The following is a 20,845-nucleotide window of genomic DNA, read 5'->3' as shown; positions in this document are numbered from 1 at the left end:
CGCACACACGCGACCCGACGATACTTGCCGCATGTAACGCGCGAGAGGATGCTGGGGCGCGCTCTCTTCGTACGTACGTAATCGTGTATCGAAGTTCGATATAACCGTATAATCACCTCCTTTGGGCCCGATTCGCTCTTTCGCATCCCCGACATGCCTTCACGGTCGCTCGGAAAACGTTCTCCTCTCAATGTCGGATTATCCGGAAAGAAGCCTCGCTATTATCCTCATTACGTCACGATACTCCCGCGATCATTTTTCCATCGACATGATCGCACACGGGTTTTTCTAATTAATTTTATATCGACGGTATTTATATTCCTCCCTTTTTTTTCGAACTCGTATAATAAATACAATAGTTCGCTAACGGCATTAAATAAATATCTTTTGTGAGATGTGAATCGAGCACATCGAACCCGATATACATAATGCGCCTACCTTTTTTTTTTTTCGCCGACGCTTCATAATGTATATTTTTTCACTATTGTACGCTCAATTTTTTTCTTTTTTTCTTTTTTTTTTTTTTTTGCTGCAGGGGAATTATTTCACATTTCCACGCGCTCAAGTCGTATCGCGAGTGCCTTTGCGCGCCGCACCGACTGTTCGGTGGTTTAAACGAAATTGCACTTAATAATTTACATTAATCGATGCTCAATAGCCTATAGGAAATGCTAATTGCGAGCGACGTAATCGCTAACAATTAACGTTCACGCGATTACACAGCCGACGTCATTGTGCCGCTCCGTGTGCGTACACTCGGCGGCGGCACGGCAGCAGCCAGGAGGAAAACTGCAGCGTAAATGGGAATTAGTAACATATTCGCGCGCAACAAACGGAAACACACATCGTAATACGCCACGCTTTCGCGGCGCATGTACAAAACAGCCGCGGCGGGTGCATGTCGCGCTGGATTCGCGAGTTCCCGGAAAATCTGCGAATTGCGTTTGCAGGAAATTAGCTCTCTGGCTTCTAGTCGTCTGCCAGCGCGCGCGAGAAGCGAAGTATCTTCCCCAATTTTAACCTCATTAATAAATTTGATTTTTCGTTTAATTTTCAAGAGAAGTAATTTTAATTAGACTTAAAAAAATAAAATAAAATAAAGTCAATTTAAATAAAAAAGAAAAAAAATCTGGCGCAGAAATTTCATCGCCGAGAGAGAAAAGTCGCGGGGTATTTTTCACGCTCGGCTGAATCGTTCTCGGCGTTCCCAATGTTTCATCGTTGCGAAATTAAGCGTGAAATTCGCGCGACATTCCGGTAGTACCTCATTTAAAATAGTTTAATCCGTTTAGTAGCGGCGCTGAGCTCGTTAGTACCGCGATTTCGCCGGCACTATATTTTTCACGATGAAATACAGACGGGAAGCGATAACGCCGCAATTCCGACCGCCGTTGTAATTAACGTTATTACAAGCGCGGAATCGGGGGGCGTTAAGATTTTCTGAAATGGAGTTGTCACTGGATATAGTTATCTCACCGCGCCGTCGTCGCTAACGTTACTGAAGTATAACGGCCATATATCATTCCGCTCTCCGTGAACCTAATTTCCGCTCGTGTCACGCGTAATTTCGTCCACTTTTTCAAGAGCGGCCCGATCTCTAATTAGGGGTAAACGATCAATCATTCGGTCGCGAAGTAAATCAGACTCGGGGCTCTCTAATGAGACGTGTATTATAAACGTGGAACTTATACCCCATCGCGGTTAAACGTCCATTAAATTAACTTTCGTGATAATTGTTACGTACTTTTATCGCGCGAGTTCTGGATTAACGGCTCATTAAAGGCGCACGGAGAAATTATGTTTGACATCTCGCGTGTAGTATCGACGAATCGATTCGCTTTTTGTTAGGTACGGAATGTAATTAAATTTCGACGTCTCTCATTTTATTCCCAACTGTTTTCGATTAATGGGGACGAACTGAATGCGCCTCGCGAATACAAAGGCTCTTCTGGAGCCCGTTGCTAATGCCCGCCATTGTTGATGCTGCAGTTAATCGGAGTATCTTGGTAAACGTCGCCTATCGCGACTAAACGCGGCACCAAGGAGTACTCCAGTCATGCGTCGCGGGGTTAAGGAAAGGGCGTGCTGTCCGCATTGATTTACGCGGAGGATGGTGAGCGAGAAAACGAGATGAGGGCCGCGGGGGTTGCGAAGTGGAAGCGGGAGTGGGAAACGGAGATCGGAGAAAGAGCGACTGGGAGGACCACCGCGGTCGTAGAATCCGAAGCCACGTGATCGGAATAGTCGATTCCGTCCTCCGCCTTTCGGTTCTCCGGAGGAACCTTTCCTCTCGCGTCCGTTCTGCGATTTGAGTCCCACCCCTGCCCTGGTCGGCCAGCTCCCGTTCCTCTTCCTCTCTCTCTCTCTCTCTTTCTCTCCGCCGCTATTCGTCTCCACCACCCACGCCCGGTCGCGTGGATACGTGGTCGAACCGCCGCGAGGACACCGTATAATTATCGGATGGCAGGTAACTCGAACGCTCTCGCCCGGTTTTAATTGGCCAATTATCGTGGCGCGAATAGATGGTGCCGCCGGTCCAGATAGGCGTGAAACTTTTGGGGTGGCCTGCTCACCGAGCGATACAACGCGACTTTCTGTGACGAATATCTCTTGGCAGGAGGGTGCCAACGCGCGCGCGGACCGGGGGGATCCAGGGTAAGGGGTCGGGAGAAAGGGACACCAGGCGGGATGCACGGGTATCGAGAAGATCGAGGGGGTCGCCCGTCGATATGTGTGCGAACACCGCGCGCGCGCGCCCGCGTCGCTGAGTTCGTGTGCGGCGGACGGATAGAATCGGGATCAGAATCGGGAGCACGAACGGGCGCAAATTGGTCACGGCTGGTCTGTCCGATCTCCGAGCACCCCGCCGCCCTTCGCCCCCTTCTCGCCCCGCTCGGCCGCTCGATCGCTCTATCAACCCCTCTCGCCGTCGCGTCCCGCCGTCGTGCTCCACGTCTATCTCACCAACTAGCTAACCTCCCGACTCGCGTACCGTTTCGGAACTATTAGGGACCCCCGCCCAAACCCACATCACTTTGGCAGGTAGAGTAATCCACCCCCGATGTTCACCTGAGCCATAATGACACAGCGGGTGATGCCCGCCGACGTTCGGCGATCGCCGACAATAGGATTTCGCTGCGATTCTCGTCAAGGGCCTAATCAATGCGCGAGATCATTCGTGAAATTTTTCGGAATTACATTTAACGGCGTTTCTCGCACGGAGACGCGCTTAGAACACCTGCACGGCGCGCTGATGTGCGTTACATTAGCGTCCTGAATTATTAAACAAGTTTTGGCGTACTACAAATCGAGTAGCAAACAGCGCATGCATACGGAATGCACCGCAAATGACCTCAATCCATCGTACGCGACGCTTACCGAGCACATTAATTTTTTATCCCGCGCGGCAATTAAAATATTGATTCGCGGAATGTTCGCCGAGGGCGAAAAGCGCGTCAAATTTTTACAACGGCCACGTCTCTGTCGCGAGAATCAAGAAAAATCGAGCTCGTTTGCGACCCGATCGCGCCGATTGCAATTAATTAGACACTTCTCTGAAACGTGATTACGCAATCGCGATCAACGTTCCTGCAAATACGCCCCGGCTGGAAGAGAAAAGAGGCACGTAATGAACGAAGATTAGTGTTGCGAGTGACGTCGACTAAATCGGCCCTAAGTGACGCGCGCGAAACCGAGCTCATTTGTCCGCGGATAATTGACATTAAGTTTAGAATGACATTTCCAGAAGGGTGTCGCGAAAGCGATATTTTTGTAGACGAGAGCACGCGGTGAATGATTACGTTCGTCCGTTTACGTGACAAGACGGAATGGAAGGAGAACGTATTTCTACCGTCTCTCGAAGCGCGAGGGATGTTCCAAAATCGTCTGCCGGATTTTTTTAGTCGCGAATTTTTATTTTTTCTATTAATTTCAAGTACCGTCGGGCACGTAGCCCGGCGAGTTAACACGCTCGGATGAATAACGCCTCGAGCGTGCAAATGAGAACAGCGGCTCTTTGAATTCCGCCTTTAGTGGCGTCGCCGTCAGAAAATAATCTACGAAAATATTTAATATTAAAGCGCGGAAAAAAGGAGGGACGATCGGGGGATTTTCTTAAAAGGGAAAATTATCCCGAGCTCGCTCTCGACGAACGTGCGAGCGAAAGGAACGGCGGCGCTTCCGGAGTGCCGTATGCGCAGAACAAGCTGCGGTGTGTATATAACGCGCGCGGCTAACAAAACGGTCGGACTTGATGAATAAAAGGTCTATTATCGCATTAACTACGACGCCCGCGATAATTAGTTTTCGCGGAACATGATAACACCCGCGATACCTTCTCGCGCGCGGCTCAGCTACCGCGCCGTTACTTCGCTCGAGCGCTAAACCAAATAATGAGACGGTACAATTGAGAATTAGCCGGGACACACTTAATGTAATTTGTCGCGCGGCGCGGTTATAACTTTGCAGAGCGGAATATTCGCGGGCGCGATCGTTTATAAAGCTATTTTAAACTCGATCGTACTTTCAACCGAATCTGCGGCGCGAAGCGTTTCAAGCACGGTCGACGTTGTATTAGCCGACCGTTTATCATCGAATGCGACGTTGAGACAATACAACGGCGATCATTAAAACTGTCAAACGCCCGAGCTGCACGGCTTTCCGGCAAAGCGTATGTACTTTTCCAATCTCGCCAATTTCGTGGAAAGAATCGATCGCCGTGACAATAACGGTGTTGGTTTCGTCAAACAATTGGTTCAGAGTTAATTTGACGATGATCGAGGGGGACGGCGAGGCAATGCCGAAGAGAGAAAAAAGTAGGTAAAGAAAAAGAAAAAGAAAGAGAAACGAGGAACCGAAACGAGGAGAGAAGATCGCGAGGGCGACAGAATTGACGAGAGAAGGAAATCGGTATCGCGGACACGTTCGCCGGTTACGTTCGATTGGTTGGCAGGGCGGTAGGCCAGCAATTACCTAAATGGTCGGGTAAACAATATCCGTGCACTGAGTTAAGAGCAGAGCGGTAGCGCCGGCACCCAAGCTCTCGCTTCCGTCCGTCCGTCGGTCGGTCGGTCGGTTGGTCGGTTGGCCGGTCGGTCGTTCGGCCGTTGCGTTGGTCCTGATTTGATCGCTAGTACCATCCAGAGCTCGCTCCCCTCGCAGAGGGTGGAAGAAAGAAAGAGGAAGAGAGGGAGATATCCGTGTCCCGCGTATACCTACCACGATTATACTCTCCACCCTGTACACCAGAGAGATCGCTATACACAACCGTTGAAGAGGCCGCGATGCGCCGCCCCCGCCGCCGACAACACACCGACGATCATCGCCAAACCCACCGAGCGTTTCGCGAGCGCGTATACACGCGGCGAGCACGCAATTCCTCCACACGCTTCTAGCTTCCATCCCGTACGCAACGAGCGATGCCTCGATGCCGCTCGCGTGCACCCCAGATGGGAAAAGGTGTTCCTTCATCGGCGCCGCTCCGCGGAGTCGTCGTGGTGGTTAAATCAAAGACAAACCACTTTGGAGGGAACTGGTCCGATCGCGGAAAGGGGCGGAGTGGACGCGCAAACGAGAAAGGGGTGAGCGGCGGAGGAGGCTGGGGGGAACCCCGTGTGTACACAGCCAAGTATCTGACGAAAGCTCACCGCGAGACGCCGCACGCGACTCGTCCGCGTGTTCGTGCCCCGTCCATTCACGGCCGCGGATGCTGCGACACGCTCACGTACATCGGATATCCGCGTGTGTCGGAAATTGAACGGACGTGTGTGCGGTGGCCGACCAACACACGTAAGCGCGCAAGCCCTCGCGGTGGCGGTTCTCGGTTACGAGCGTGTTAAAGCACGTGTGTGCGCGCAACCCCTAGCGGAAAACCGTCCGGCACGCCCATCGGCACCCGAAGGTAGCTTTTCGAGTACTACGAGCGGGGTTAACCACGCCCTGTCGAGGCGGAACGAACCCCCGCTTTGGACGTTCTACTTGGACCGCCGCTCTTCTCGCGGAGGCTCTCTTCTCGGCGCTAATAATACGCCGATATACCACCAATTCTGCCACCATGGCTCTACGCGGGACTCTCGCCGCCACGGTACGCGCGCCGCGTCGAGCCACCAAAGACATTGCTAATCGCGCGCCCATGCCGCGAGGGATATCCTAAATCCGCGATTTGTCCGGCACCGCGAGGCGCTCCGTCATTCGGTTTCAAAAAGTGTTGCTCCGATCGGGCCGACGGTCTCGCGCGTTCGCCGACCGTCTCGTTGCAATCAGCACGACAAATTAGTGGCGAGATCATCGAACCGTTTTTTGTGACGCTCCAGGAGGGAAGTGGTGCATTGAATTCGCGTCGACGTGCCCGAAAATCGGATTGCCGAAAGTGAAGTTTTATCGCAGGAGTATAACAATTGATTTCCGAGAGTGAATTGTCGTAATTTCCAGAAGCGAGGATGAAGGGACGCGAGAACAGATAAAAGCAAATTACCGTCAATTCACCAGCGGGGAATGTGGAGGATGCAAGAGAGCAGGACCGTGTCACCGGTCGTCCTGCAGCGAGAAGAAGCCGATATGCGTACCGGGATGACGTTGCCGGTTCAAGAAAGGAGGCCCGTATTACTTGTACGCACCGGCGAGTCGTTCCCGAGATACGACAGCGTGCGGCAGCAACAATCGCCGTCGAGCCCGCCGATTCTGCGTTCCGTCACTGCCGTCGAGAAGGATCAGTACCGCGAAACGGATCCGCAGAGCAGAGAGAAAAGACCGAACGACGAAGAAGAAGAAGAGCAGGATGAGGAGGAGGAGGAGGACGAAATCGAGAACGAACGAAACACGTCGGCCAGGCGGAACGTCGTCGTGGACGAGGACGACGACGAAGAGCAAGAAGAGGAAGACGAGGAGGAAGAGGGTCAGCCAGAGGGACACCGAAACGGTAGCTACCACGAGGATGGCGACATCGAGGTTGACGTGTGCCGCGAAGACGCTGACGAGAGTAATCCTAGCAGCCCGGTGGATCTAACTGCTCCTTCGTCGAGAGGCGTCGCGTCCGAACAGTTCGTTCATCCGTTCGCCAGCCGCGTGCATTCTTTTACCTGTGTGCAAAGTGGTGGCCACGGGCCCGCCGGCCACGGGACCCCGGTGTATATACCTGGACACGGCGCTACCGGCTCGGCTGTCATGACGGTGTGCACTTCCGGTGGGGTGGCGCGTACCACCACCGGCACGTCTACAGGTAGCATTACCACGACCGCCACGAACACGGTGCAGACGAACAACAAGAGGTGCCTCGCCTTTTCCGTCGAAAATATCCTCGATCCGAACAAATTTACTGGTGGTCGCGTCGTCCACAATCGCATGCAGCATCGCCGACACCGGCACGCCGGTAGCGTGCACGAAGGTGAATAATAAGCTCTTCGCCTCTCGTTATAATCACGCGGCTTCCCGAACCGTCCGATAAGCACTCTCAATTAGAGAGACCCGGCGTGACACATCTGCGCCCCGCGACCGAAACACGCGCGACTATCTCAGCAAATGAACTAAGAATAACTAAGAACGCGTTGATGTCTTAAGCGACGCGCTTTAGTCAGATTTTAATTGGTTGAAACAGAAAAAAAGGAGAGTCGCTCGGCGCAGTCACTTTTTCCGACTAAATTTAATCCCTTTTAATAAAAGAAAAAAAAAAGAAAGAAAGATTTTAAAGACTTACGCAAAACATTACATACATTAGGAGCAATAATTCGTAACAAATACTCGCAAATTCTTCTCCGTATAATTATTTAAAATATGCAAATAAATCAAATAATTTTTTAAATGTGCGTCTAATTGCACGAAGGTATTTTTTTTTTGCAAATAATTTTCATTATATTAAAAACGGATCAATTTATTACCTTGAAGATAAAAGAATCTTTGCAAAAATACGTACTGCGCGATATTATTTTTTTAAAATTGCTAACAGCCGAAGAAGAATTAAAAATCATGCGCCGCCGTCTTCTATTAGAGTTTCGCGCGATCCCGCGAGCAATATTTTTTCGCGTGCAGCGGCTGCGTCTTAGCCCCCTTGATGCCGCGCTGGTCCTCTCTCGCTTCTTCCTCGTTCTAACTTTAGACGCTAGAAGGAGGACTTCTTCTCCGACGATCGTGCAATTTTGGGAGCTGTCGGGCTATTTGCGTGTACGACGATACACGGAGATTCCGGCAAAAGTGACGACGTAGGGATATTTCACCCGAAACGTGAGAACGAAACTCTTATAATGTCTCATTAACGTCGTTGTTGATAACGTTAATACGGCCGCGAACCGTATAAGCGTAAATTACAAACTTCTGCAACGCGATAGCCGCTAATTTACACGGGAGAATATCATGGTAAAGCGTTACGTAAATAGATGCTATTACGAGATACAGTTGTCCAAAAGTTTTATTAAAACTCTTCTCTCCTGCGTGATTAATTAATATTAAAGATAGAATATTTTTCCGAACAACTTGCATTACTTTAAACAATAGCGTTACTGCCGCCTTTATTATTAAATTGACAATTCGTCATAATTAATGAGGAACTTTGGTTTACACACAGCGATTTTCATGTTTTATTCAACTTTTATCTAAATGTATCTCTTGCCTCATTCGCAATTGTAAAATTATCGCGTTTTCGACATACGCAAATAATTAAGGTCGATTTTATTGATGTTACATGCTGGGTTTTTGTCGTGCCTTAACTTTCTAATAACGAGGGAAATTTATCGCTGACGGATTCGACGAGTTCGGTGACCGTTTGTCGCGAAGGATCCCAATTTCACAGTTGACTTTCGAATTTAATGGAGTCTGGCGAGCGGACGAGAGAAGTGGTCCTGCAGGCTGATAAGGGACGGAAGAAGCGTCCCGAAGAAGAAGGGGTGAAGCGAGGCAGAAGCAGCGACGACGGAGGTGGGCAGGGGGTAGCAACCGGGCGGCGGCGGCCTGTCGGAGCGTGACAAATTGCTCCGCTAATCTGCGTTAACCAGTCCTTGAACCCCGTCATCGTCGTTCCTTTATCCCGGTACGGGACACCGGGTGCTTGCAAAATCGGCATCTCGATGGACGGTCCAGCCCGCGGTGGCGTTACGTGTTGAGGGTACTTTTTACCGTCGACCGAGGAAGAAGCGCGAGAAAAAAAAAAAGACGACGAGAGAAGAGTGAGAAAAGGTCTACGAGAAACCGCGCGCGGGGAATCGATCGCAGCCGTCGAAATCGAGATTACACGATTGTCGGCTCATCCATCTTACGGGACGGTCGTCGCTTCCCATTAAAAGTGCATCAGACCCGAGCCAATCCGTTTCGACTGCCGCCACCGGGATCTCCGCTCCACCCCCGCCGTACGGAATAATATCGTCGGTTGTTATGATAATCGCGCGGCATCGCGCCGTATCGCACCGCATCGCGTCAAGCCGCCCAGAAAATTGGCTCTTCTGCATCACAATGAATTCTCTCTCTCTTTCCCACTTGTACTCGACTCCCTCTCTCCCTTCTAGTTGTCGCAGCATCCACGAAAGTCACCCCTCCGATCATTGCGCCCGTGATCCGAGATCCGGGATCTTCCGCTAGCTTTCGGTGAAATTTATAATTATCTTACGTACGCTTTAGAAAAGCTCGAGAGATCGCGTATCGCTCCACGCAGCTGCCGCGCTCGTCATTGCGAATAAAGAAATCTCCGTGAGATCGAGTAAACGGAATTAATTTCTTCTTCGTGATATCGTAGCGTTCCAGATCGCGTTAAAATAGTTAATTATGATTAAACATCCCGACGCGCGTCGCTCATTGTCCGTTGCGTATTTTCCAATCGCGCCACTTGTCGTTAAACCATGCGATTGTGTTTAACGAGGAAAACCGAAATGAGATAAGTATTCCCGTGTCCGTCGCCTTGTCGCAGCACACTGCAATCGGCTCCCCCTTGTGTACCCTTAACGTGTCCCTTAGGGACCCGGGATACATCCCCGATCGCTTCGCTCGCACATAACCCGCCTGATCGTGGTTAATGAAGAAGATCTAAACGATACGAATGGTCTTCCGCGCAACGATTCCACTGCCATAAAAACACAATGACAGAAACGCGATCTGCAGTCGTTAATTCCTTAATGATCTCAATTAATTTCCCGTCGTTGCAGCTGTCATACTAGGCGACAAAATGACGTCGACGAAAATGATTTATCTCGCCTTCTTTCTTTCTTTTTTTTTTTTCTTTCTAATTTCTTTAAACTTTTATTAAATACTTTTTTAGATAAATTGTAATTTGAGACGTTTTGTAATAAACGAGAGGGAAAAATAATTAAAAAATAACACGTAATTTTACACCCTCGACATTGTCAAAAACCGCCAAGTGCTCCGGCTAATAAAACAGAATGCAATTCTCGGCGAAGAACGAGCGGTGAAGCGAGAAGAAGGAGAAACAATATAAATTACGCAATTCAATTAGACGCAATCAATCGGCGCCGGCCAGGTGTATCTCGATGTGGGGACTGTCGGGTTATACGAGAACGGTGTAGTCGATGAAAGAAGGCCGAGGTGGGAGGGGAGGGGGGGGGATGGAGAGATGGGAAAAGGTAGCCGCTTGGCGGCCTGTACAACGGGGCAAGAACGATCGCGCGTTAACGAGATACAAATCCCATTACGGCGTAAACCTTCTCGATCCGTCGCCCCCTACGGACTTCCAACCCCCGGGCACTGTACTAGACTGTAGGCTATGGGCCACGAGCCACGCCAATTCGGATAAAGTCCCACTGTCACCCTCTCGCTTCCACCCGGCGATCTGCCTTGCTTACTTTCGCCCGTCTTCGTCTCTTTTACTGCCTTCGGCACACCGCCGACGGGCTATCCTCGTCACTTTTCCGCCCGTCCTCTCCGTGTCACTCTCTTTCCATATCCTTTTCTCCGTCCCTCTGGTTTTGTTCGGCAGGCTATCCCCACTCGTGCCATCCCAGGGGCACCCCAACCCCTACGGACCAGAGAGCCAGGGAATATCTGTCCCCGGGACATCTGCGTGCTGATTGAATCTCCAATCTCCTCTCTCATTGAGCGAACGATTGGCCGTTTTTCTCTTTCTCCGTTCCCGCTTCTCTGTCCCTCTCGAAATGATTCGCGCTCAAAATCGTTCCGTTCTCGATCGACGACTCGGCTACGCAATGCGGCTCTCGCGCGAGATGCGGGAAGCGACACGTCCTCGCAACGAATCGTCTCGGCCGCGAATAGAAATTCGATTAGATATCTCTCGATAAGCGATACCGGAGTCGTTAATGGTCATCAGTTAATTCTCAATAGCTAATTTGTGTTATAATTAAAAGATAACGCGTACCGTTTGAAAATATGTTACGTGCCGCATATTTTTCTACAGCTACATTTCTCGCGAGTTAAAAAATTATTCCTGTTGGCGTAAATTAAATTTCTAGAAAGAAAAGGTAAATTAAAGAAATGTCTTACGCGGCGGATAAGATAAAAATCCATTAAATCTGTAAGAAATACCTCGTGCGGCGAAAAACACAGCGACGCAATTTTGTCCCTCGTATAATCAATCCTCGTCATCCGACACCGGTGCCGTATCATCGATTCTCCCTTCGTGATTACCTCTCATCCACGTAACGTAAAAGTGATCCCGCGGTTATTATTTTCAGATGGCGACTCGCGGGGTGAGTTTGCCTGTGGCAGCGGCCAGGAAGATGAAGAAGGTACACCGGACACCATTATGGAAGAAATGGAGGAGGACGTCGAGGAGGAAGAGGAGGACGAAGAGATTGAAATGCGAGTAGTAGATCAAGACTCGGGCGGCGTCGGACGGGAGAATTCAACCGGCGGCGGCGGCAGCGCGTCGACGAACAATTGCAAAAAGCGGCAGTCGTCCTCGTCGTCGTCCACGTCGTCGAGCGGCGTTCAGGTGCAAAATTGTCAGAGTCAGAGTCAAAACGGGCAGAACGGCACCGGCGGGAACGGTAGCGGCGGGGGCGGAAGTAACAGCAATACCAGCGGGAAACCCAGGAGAGCGCGGACCGCGTTCACGTACGAGCAGCTAGTCAGGCTGGAGAATAAATTCAAAACGACCAGATACCTATCCGTGTGCGAGCGCCTGAACCTGGCGCTCGAGCTACAGCTGACCGAGACTCAGGTGAAGATCTGGTTCCAGAACCGGCGGACCAAGTGGAAGAAACAGAACCCGGGGCTGGACGTCAACAGCCCCACCGTGCCGACGACGCCGCCGCATCCGTCGCCGTACGCGCCCGCCTTCCTCTTCGCGCATCCTCATCAGCATCCGCTGCCGCACACGCATACGCACCCACACCCGCATGCCCACGTACACCACCCGCCACCCCCCGTGGTGCCGCCACCCGGATACTACCACCCGGCAGCCCCACCTTATCCGCCGACCGGACCGACCTTCTTCGGCCATCATCTGTCGACTCCTGCTGCGTCTGCGTCGGGCCCGCCGCCGACCTCTACGCCTTCCTCTACCGGCCTGGCCCTCTCGTCTCATCCGCATCCTCACACGCATCCGCACGCGTAGCGAAATCGGCGATGATACCCTACGTCAATGTCCTCGCCTTCGTAGTCCCACGGCAAGGATACGATGAGCTCGTGTGAGTACTTCCGGCCGTGGCAAGAAAAGTACCAAGACAGAAAAGAGCGCAGACTGCGTGCGCTCGTGAAAAGAAAAAAAATGCTCTTATCGACTGTCCACGTCCAAACGCCAATTTATTACTTCTTAACGATCATTCCTCGTGGTCCCCGCGTTTGTTTTTTATTTTTTTTTTTACCGAAAATTGATCATTTCGAAAGTAGCATAAGTTCATAAATTGTACAGAAATAGCTTATGTACATGCCGCAGTACAAATACGAGACTAATTTGTAATTTTATTCCGAGAGCACAATTTATAATTAAGACATTACGTACACACTCAGCGTTTGTTGCTTCGATAATTTTTTTTGGACTCGTGCTGCTTTCAAAATGCATTAAAATATATATTGCAAAATAAGTGTGTGCTGGAATCGATTTTTGTTTAGAAGGGGAGATAGATACACGTGTAAAAAAAAAAAAAAAAAAAAATGTTGGATTAATTAAGTATCGAATCGGACGATGGGTGTAATGTTTTCGTTTGTTGAATCGGGGGCGCGTGTCAGCCCCAGTGTTATATTTTGCCTTCCCGTTACGAACGTGGAGTGATTCGATAGCATAATCGGTTTACGTAGGGTGACGTTCAAAAAAACGTATCATTTCGACGCGACACTGAACAAACATTTAAATTCCGCGAGTGTTCTCCCGCGAGCGTCAAAGTCTGGGACTACGCGAGCGACGTCTTCTTCAAAACGCACGCACTTGTTCCTCGATGGCTCGACATTTGGCAAAAGGCAGTGCGGCGGAGGGCAGAAACTTCATTAAAAAGTTTTGATTGCTTTCGCCTCTCCAATTTGCGCCCATCGTTTCTCACTCGCGAGCTCCGCGCCGTAAAAATTAAACAGTCATAAGTTATTGTCCGGAACGAGCCTGGCGCGACTCGTTCTTCATCCAGTAAAGCAAGGGACTTCGGTACTTTTCTCCAAGTAAAGTAGAATAACACGAACACTCGAGTCCTTGTCGTCCTATCACCTCTGTAATATACTCCTTTCGTCGCCGCGATTAAGTGACGGAAACTTAAAGGGAAGTAGATTTTACCAGAAACGCTCTTATATATATATATAATAAATATATATATAAAATTGCTGCGTGTATGTATGTGCGGCAGTAAGTGCGTGTGAATTAATGCGTGAGAATGCGTGCGAGAGTGCAGCGATTACGATTTTCGAAAAAGAAATTAGTGAGCAATGTTTCGTGCTGATCGCAAAAACGAGGCACACTTGGAACGCGCCAGTCGTTCCTGTGTAAAATAAAAATCATACGTTACGCTCGTAAAAAAAAAAAAAAAAAAAACAATCTCCATCCAGTGTGTGTAGATACAATAATCCCTGATACGCGCGACAAGGACAAAGATCGATTTTGTTCACCGCACTCGGTCCACCGTGCTATAACAACCATATCGCGCATTGTTCGCGATTTCGCCGCCGGACGAAATTGCAAATTCCATCTTGCCGGCGCCCCTAATGCCGCGATATCAACTTCAATTTCGCTACAATAGATCGTACTTTACTTTCAAAATAATTTTCCTCTAGCCACGAATAGACGCAAAGAACAGGCACAAAGATTATCGAAATAAAAAGAGACTTGCGCTCGATTAAATCTCTACGACTTCTCACGACGCTGTTCGCTGGCACGTTGAAATCAAAATCGATTTATCGTCAATTTCGAACTTTGCTGTAATTTTTGCAGCTTCTTAACGCAATGTTTCCGCGGAGAGAAGAGCCATAAGTTACCAATTAAGGCGCCGTCGAAAGCCGATTGTTCCGTATTTCCCCGGGATCGTAATTGCTTTTCTACGTTCTCCCTCGCGGTGCGCCGATGACTGGTTTTTTCTTTATCAGCCTTTAACGAGCGGCGATAACTTGCCCGTCGCTCTCGATCTCGCGGCCCGTTTGACTTCGAGCACGGGCGAAAATTGGTTTTCGCGTTTGCGGAAGATAAAGACGAGACGTTGCGAAGAAGAAAGCCCGCCGAAAAGACGCGTTAAGTGAAGTGAACCATTAGACGACGCCGGATGCAGGCTCTGCTTTCTTTGAGGGACACGGGTCTCCGTGAAAGCCGCACCGCGCTCTTGCACGCGTAATTCCGACCGTATAACGCCGCCTTGTTCGCTGCTTCCAGAGGCAGCCACGTTCAATTGACGGAAAATTGCTCGCGCCTTGCTTTGATGCTCAAATTAGAAACTTACCCGGTCGGGCCGCGCGACACGCGTCGTCGACGAGCTGACCAGCGCGCTTATGCATGTCTTAATTATGAATTAAAGATAAAAGCGTCTGTCCGCGTCGACGGAGGATAAAGTGACTTCTCCGCTCGTTGTTAAACGTCGTTTAAATGCCGAAACTAATCGCGAGAGTCCTTTGCTGCAAGGCTGACCGGGTGATAACCGAGTCTCGGAAGAGTTTTGATTTCTCACTGTATTAAAGGTAAGTACCGATCGACAATTTGCAAGATTCGTTTCATACATTTTTATATTAACATACAAATTATAAATTAAAAAGAAAAAAAAAAAACAGCATGTTGAGCAATATTTAATGACGAATGTGTCTCGCAAATTTTGTTCGGGGCAAAACACACTTCTTAACTTTCGTTCCTTCGTTCTTCTCGTCCTGACTCTTTCGACGGAACGGCAGTGTTCGAGGCAGAAGTCAGAAGGAAGTTAAATCGACGCGAACGGAAACGCGAGTGGAGCGACGGGAGGAGAAGAAGACGAATCCGACAGGGAGAGAAGATGATCCGAGGGCGCTCGAGAGGAGTGGCTGTCGGTCGGCCGCCGGACGATTCTCTCGAATTAATTCTTAGGGGTGGATTTGGGAAAGGGGCCGCTGTGCCGCCGCCTCTGCGGAGTGTGAGTGAAGCGAGTGGACCGTGAAATAACCAACCCCCGCGCGACACTCGCACCCCCGAGCGTTTCGAACATCGACAGTGGCGTAACTTCGTTATAGGTTTCTACGTGCCGCGAAGGACTTTCTCTTTTTTCTTTTTTTTTTTTTCTTTTCCCTGGAAAACCCTCTCCCGTTCCTCGTCTTGCCCTCGCAGTCGCAGCCGACGTAAGAAGCGCGTAATTAATGATAAACACCGCGCTCGTTACGCTCGCCGGGCGTTGTACTCTTAAGTAGCTGCGTCTAGCAAATTTATTTCCCCCGCTTGAACATCGTCGCGGAAATTATCTTAATCGGTCTTAATCTACCTATTAATTAGCCCTATGTTCAGCTTACGGAGATCTCCTAATTGTTGCTGCAATTATTTTGAAATATTTATGGAAAGATCGCGCCTTGGCCGCGTCTCAAATACCTTACGCGCTAATATCTCCATTAATTTGATTGCTTTAATACGCCCGGACGTGAAATTTACACGGCGAAAGCGAAGTCCTGAAACGCTCAATGATACAAAGCGAGGGCGATTTAAAGTACAGCGAAACGATCCTTTTATTTATAATATCCCTGTCGCGCGGAGACTCGCGAGATTACTTTCGTAAAGTAGATACTTTAGACAGATTGTTCCTAAGCGTGCATAATTTAGCGGGCCGGATGTGTTAACTCGATATCGCCGCGCGGAAGAGAAATAACTTCGAGCCGCGCTCTCGTAGCGTGAACGCTGACGGGTTAAACAGAGTTGTACCGTTCTATGTTCTCGGATTCGCATGCGGATTACTCGCTTGAGGTCGTGACACCGCACGCACCGAGAGCAGCAAGGCACGCCACTGCAGTCAGTCCATTCCAGTTAAGCGTGTAATAGTTCAATAGCTGTCGCAGCCGTCTGCGAATACGGCGAGACACGCCATTGCGTATCCCACGCGCATAAACGCGTATTTATACGAGCGTTTAATCGCGCATTATGCCCTGTGGTATTCCTCCGTGTCTCTCGCTTCCTCGTCGAAACGAGGAAGGTATTACTAAGATTAATTTCGATTTTTCCTGACACAAACTATACATTAAACTACAAATTTATTTAAAAAAAAAAAAAAAAATTTGACATTACATTACCTTGCGCATCAGATTTTCTCATAATTAATTAATATTGACATTTTAATTCTTGTTTTAAAAAAGTCACCGAGATATCCTTTTCCTGAGCTAATTCTTTACGCAATACTCGCGCGAGTGCGTCATGCGTATTTAAGATCGCTTGCCCGGCGCGCTCTCGTGCACTTTAGCTTAACCGGGAGATAAAAGCCGCTTCTTACCGGGACTCCTCGATACGTCTCCCTTCGCCAAAGTGTTCGTAGTTAAATCGGATAGCAAGCCGCGTAGACGAACAAAAGCCTCGGCGGATCGATCGATCGGCAGCGGCCGTTATCTTTCGCGTCCGCGCTTCTCTCTTTCCTCGTTCAGCCTTTGTCGCTCCGTTTTCCGTCACCGCCCGCCGGAACGTCTCTCAATTGTCCTAGGTATCGCCGTTACAACGTACATACGCGCGTCAGGGTAGATCAACGATTATGGGCTTACCAATTCGCTTTTTCGCGCGCCGTTAGTTTCTCATCAGCGGGCTCGCCCTCGCGTCACGCTTTTTACGGGCCGAATGAGACCCACAGATTATCTTCCGCCGCTTTTAACTACTAGAAAAGTGTCCGCGGGATCCGGGTGGAAATTATCATCCGTTTTACACGCGCGAGATCCACGAAGCCGGTAGAAGGAAAATAGCTCTCCGCAATTATTCGATTGGCTGTCAACATCACGGACTCTTTAGGCGTATTAATGCAGACTAAACGAAATCCAATAAGTGATTATGATAATTAACGCCGCGTGCGGGTACACCGACAATAATGTGCGCGCACATTAGTCCGCTTTATTCGTCGGAGAGAGAGCTCCGCACTCGTCAGCACGTGCGACGCGCGGCTGTATAGGTGGAGGCAGGAACGGAATTCGGTTCGACCTCAACAGTGCAAACAGAGGCATTGATTTCACCGCTTTCAAACACCCCCTAGCAAAGCGTCAGTCGCTCGGGGTGGTCCCCGGTCCCGTGCGTGTGTACGTGGGCGCGTATACGTGTGTGCGTGCGAGAGACCTGCGCGTTCAGACGAGCTTGCGGACGGTCGAGAAGGACGACGACGACAGCATCCAGCATTCCTTGTCGACGACGGCGGCCCTAATAATAATGCTAATTGAAATCAGCACCGGCACGAAAATCGGTCGCGCAACCCCTTCGAACCTCCACGCTCGAGCAAATTCCGCTCCAAATCGGATACCGACCTCTGCGCGTCTCTACGAGCGATTAAATTTCAACGATTCTCGCGCGACGGTTAAAATATAAAATAATCTCTGATGAAGTGCTTGGTAACGCCACCGCGTATTCTCGGCGTCGATTACGCGCAAAACGCATTAAATTTATTTAAAAAAAAAAAAACGTAATCTTGCAATCTGATTAAAATATACAATTTATGCGTGATAAATAAGAGAGAAAAATCATTACATTAAATCTAAAAGGCCCTCCCGTGTCTGATAAAAATAATTAATCGTTTAACGTTCCTATTTTTCGCGTGAATAAAGCAGCCTTTTTTCCTCAAATTTCATATTCTGTTCTACATGTGGAAGCTAAATAAGTACGACTGATTCGTTTAATCTCCTATTCGTCCAAATCAATGTTTCGTCACGTTATAATTATTTTTCAAATATATTATTTGAATAAGTGTATTTTTTTTTTAGTCAATTGAGAACAAGGATCTCGTTCGGCAATTCGATTTTAAAAATAAAGAGCGCGGCGAGAGCCTGCATCACCGGGCCCAGTCGGTGCGAATCATGGTCCCCGAGAGAGGAACACCGCCGACAGCCCCGACAAAACTTGCGCCGCGGAACAATGAGGTATGGCGCGGATCGCACGGTCGGTCAACCCCCGTCCCCGTTCGCCGCCAAGAAGAGCAGTCAGGGTGGCAGTAACCCGGGGTGCTGGGACGGAATGGGTGGCACAGGGGGCGCGGGACGGTGTTAGCAACGGGGGCACGCGGGACGGAAGGACGGCGAAGCGAACGTTTAATAAAAGATGCGCAGAGATAGCGCCATTACCCCAGCTTGCATTATTTACCGGCGAGGCAACTCTCTGGCCGCGTTCCGCCGCAGTCGCCCGCGCACGTGTATACGTCATACGCGTTACACGTCTCTCCTGACGTCGCCTATGAGATTCCTCTCGAGAAAAAAAAAAAAAATAATCGACTAACGAAATCGGAGAACTCAACCGCGCGAGAGCGCTTACGATTCGTTCCATATTTTTATTATTTACGCTCCAATGTTATTTCGTAACTATAAAAATTCTAAAAATTCCATTTATTGGAATTAAAAAAAAAAAAAAAGAAGTGATTGAAAAAAATTCCTATTCTCGCATATTTTTTTATAAATAATCTTTAGAACGAGATATTTAATATATTCGCATCAGATGTATTTTTTTTTTCTGGCCCAAGGTAAAAAGTATAAATTCCGGACAGCCTAGCACTTCCAGTTATTTCGTTCTTACACGTAATTAAGCGCTATTTTCCAATTTGCGTTGCGAGGATGCGTTTGTTTTAATCGCCGCCGCCGGACTCGCGATCGAAGAAAGCCTGCCCTTTCCTTCCTGCAAAGTTCTCTCCTTTCTCTGACCGTCCCGCGTGCTCTACGAGCGGGAACCGTCGTAACGAGGAACATTACTCCGGGGGATGGAAAACACCGTTAATTACCTCCCGTAGGGCCGTTCGTTATCCGCTGGACCTTCGTCCCCTCCCCCGTCGGTGGTGTGCGGTTCGCCCAAATTGCCTTCTCACTTCCTGGGCGAAGATCGGCGCGATTACACCCGAGCCGGGGCGCTGTTACTCCTCTTGTACTTCGTTTGTTGTTTCGCGTTGGTGTGAAATGGGCAGGACCCAGATGAGGGAGGAGGCGAGAGGTCAAGGGGAGACGGACAACAACGCGAGGGGGCAGAAGATCGAGCGGGGAACTTTGAAACGACGGGAATGGATATGGGTGCTCGAAAGAGGCCGAGAGGAGCTCGAAATTTCGTGACGGCGGAGGAAAGGAGGGTAGTCGAGGGTGGTCGAGAGACAGAAGATCTGAAAATACAGTACGAGGGGGAGCAGAGTGAGGGCAGAGAGGAATGAAACAGAAACGGGAAGACACAGTCACGCCGAGGGATGGCAAAAGCGACAGTCTCTCCCTCGGTGACGAAAGGCGAGGGGGAGGGTGAAGAGTGCGCGGGGCGGCAAGGGGATGGAAAGCCGAAAGGCGAACTTGACATTTATATCGGGGATTCTCGGCTTTGCACCGCGAGGAACCCTTTCAAGAGGAGGATCTTGCGCACGCGACCGCTCGTTGTATAAGAAGAGGGTGGCTCGCGTCGGATGAGAGTGTGTACATAAACTTTACCGAATTCTTCGCCGAAAATGTGAAATCCTTTTCGTTACCCTCCCGTTGCGCTCGACGCGAAAAATTATATCCGGATGTCTAACGCAAGAGAAATCCTTCAATCGAAGACACTAATCGCGATGTCGTGAAAAAGTTTTATAAAGGCAATGCTTTACACATTTTATTAAGTACACATTAATTTTTATAAAGATACTTTTTTAAATAAAATAACAACTATTTTTTTTTATCTATTTGTTCACACAAAAAACAATTACTAATTGAAACTGATTAATATTGCAAAACGGCTATCGATCGTGCAGGTTTTACATTATCTCTCGTTATGCATTGTCAAAATTTTTTGTTCCGTAACTTCGTAATTAAATATCTTCATTTATTGATGTGCAAGTTAAATAATTGCTGGCAAATAATAAGGTGCAGAATTAATAATTTTACAAAATTAACAATTTGAAAATAAATTATAATATTTTGTTATATTTATTGCACAATTAAATTAATATGCTCTGTTAATATCAAGCCAATTGTTTCAAATAACATCTGTTTACACAATAGCGTCAAATCGATAAACGCATCAAGATAAAGATATAAATTGACAGATGCACTACTTATCGAGTGATAAATTCAACTCCCTGTATTATCGAATTGTCAGCAAGGTAAACGTCACAGTTCAAAGTGACAATTAGTAAAGAAAGCGTTGCCTTTAGTGGGTGAAATAGAAAATACATCTGCTTGCAGACGATTAAAGAAAACATCATTTGCTATAAGTGATAACGCTCTCGCGGGTTTATCATGTAAAGATACGAGCTTTGCGACGGTAAAGCAAAAGTTACTGCCCGTAGTTATTCACCCACGGGATTGTGACTGGTGCTGCCCCTACGCGAAGGGTATCATCCCTTACGAGCTGGCGCTC

General features: G+C 48.9%; 1 protein-coding gene across 1 annotated transcript; it reads left to right on the top strand.

The window, feature by feature from the left end:
- The first annotated feature begins 6,022 nt into the window (after positions 1 to 6,022).
- Positions 6,023 to 13,966, top strand: LOC139109955 (homeobox protein Hox-A3a). The gene is made up of 2 exons (XM_070669402.1): positions 6,023 to 7,381; positions 11,622 to 13,966. Exons 1-2 carry the CDS (start codon positions 6,493 to 6,495, stop codon positions 12,503 to 12,505), a joined length of 1,773 nt encoding a protein of 590 aa, XP_070525503.1. The 5' UTR covers positions 6,023 to 6,492; the 3' UTR covers positions 12,506 to 13,966.
- Positions 13,967 to 20,845: the final 6,879 nt, after the last annotated feature.

Source organism: Cardiocondyla obscurior, linkage group LG19 (genome assembly GCF_019399895.1).
Source record: "Cardiocondyla obscurior isolate alpha-2009 linkage group LG19, Cobs3.1, whole genome shotgun sequence".
Classification (NCBI taxonomy): Eukaryota; Metazoa; Arthropoda; class Insecta; order Hymenoptera; family Formicidae; genus Cardiocondyla; species Cardiocondyla obscurior.
This window is presented reverse-complemented; position numbering and strand designations above follow the sequence as displayed.

Coding starts and splice junctions, on each gene's coding strand:
- LOC139109955 (XM_070669402.1), top strand. CDS start 6,493: ATGTGGAGGATGCAAGAGAGCAGGACCGTGTCACCGGTCGTCCTGCAG. Junction 7,382..11,621: donor CGCCGGTAGCGTGCACGAAG/GTGAATAATAAG, acceptor TATTATTTTCAG/ATGGCGACTCGCGGGGTGAG.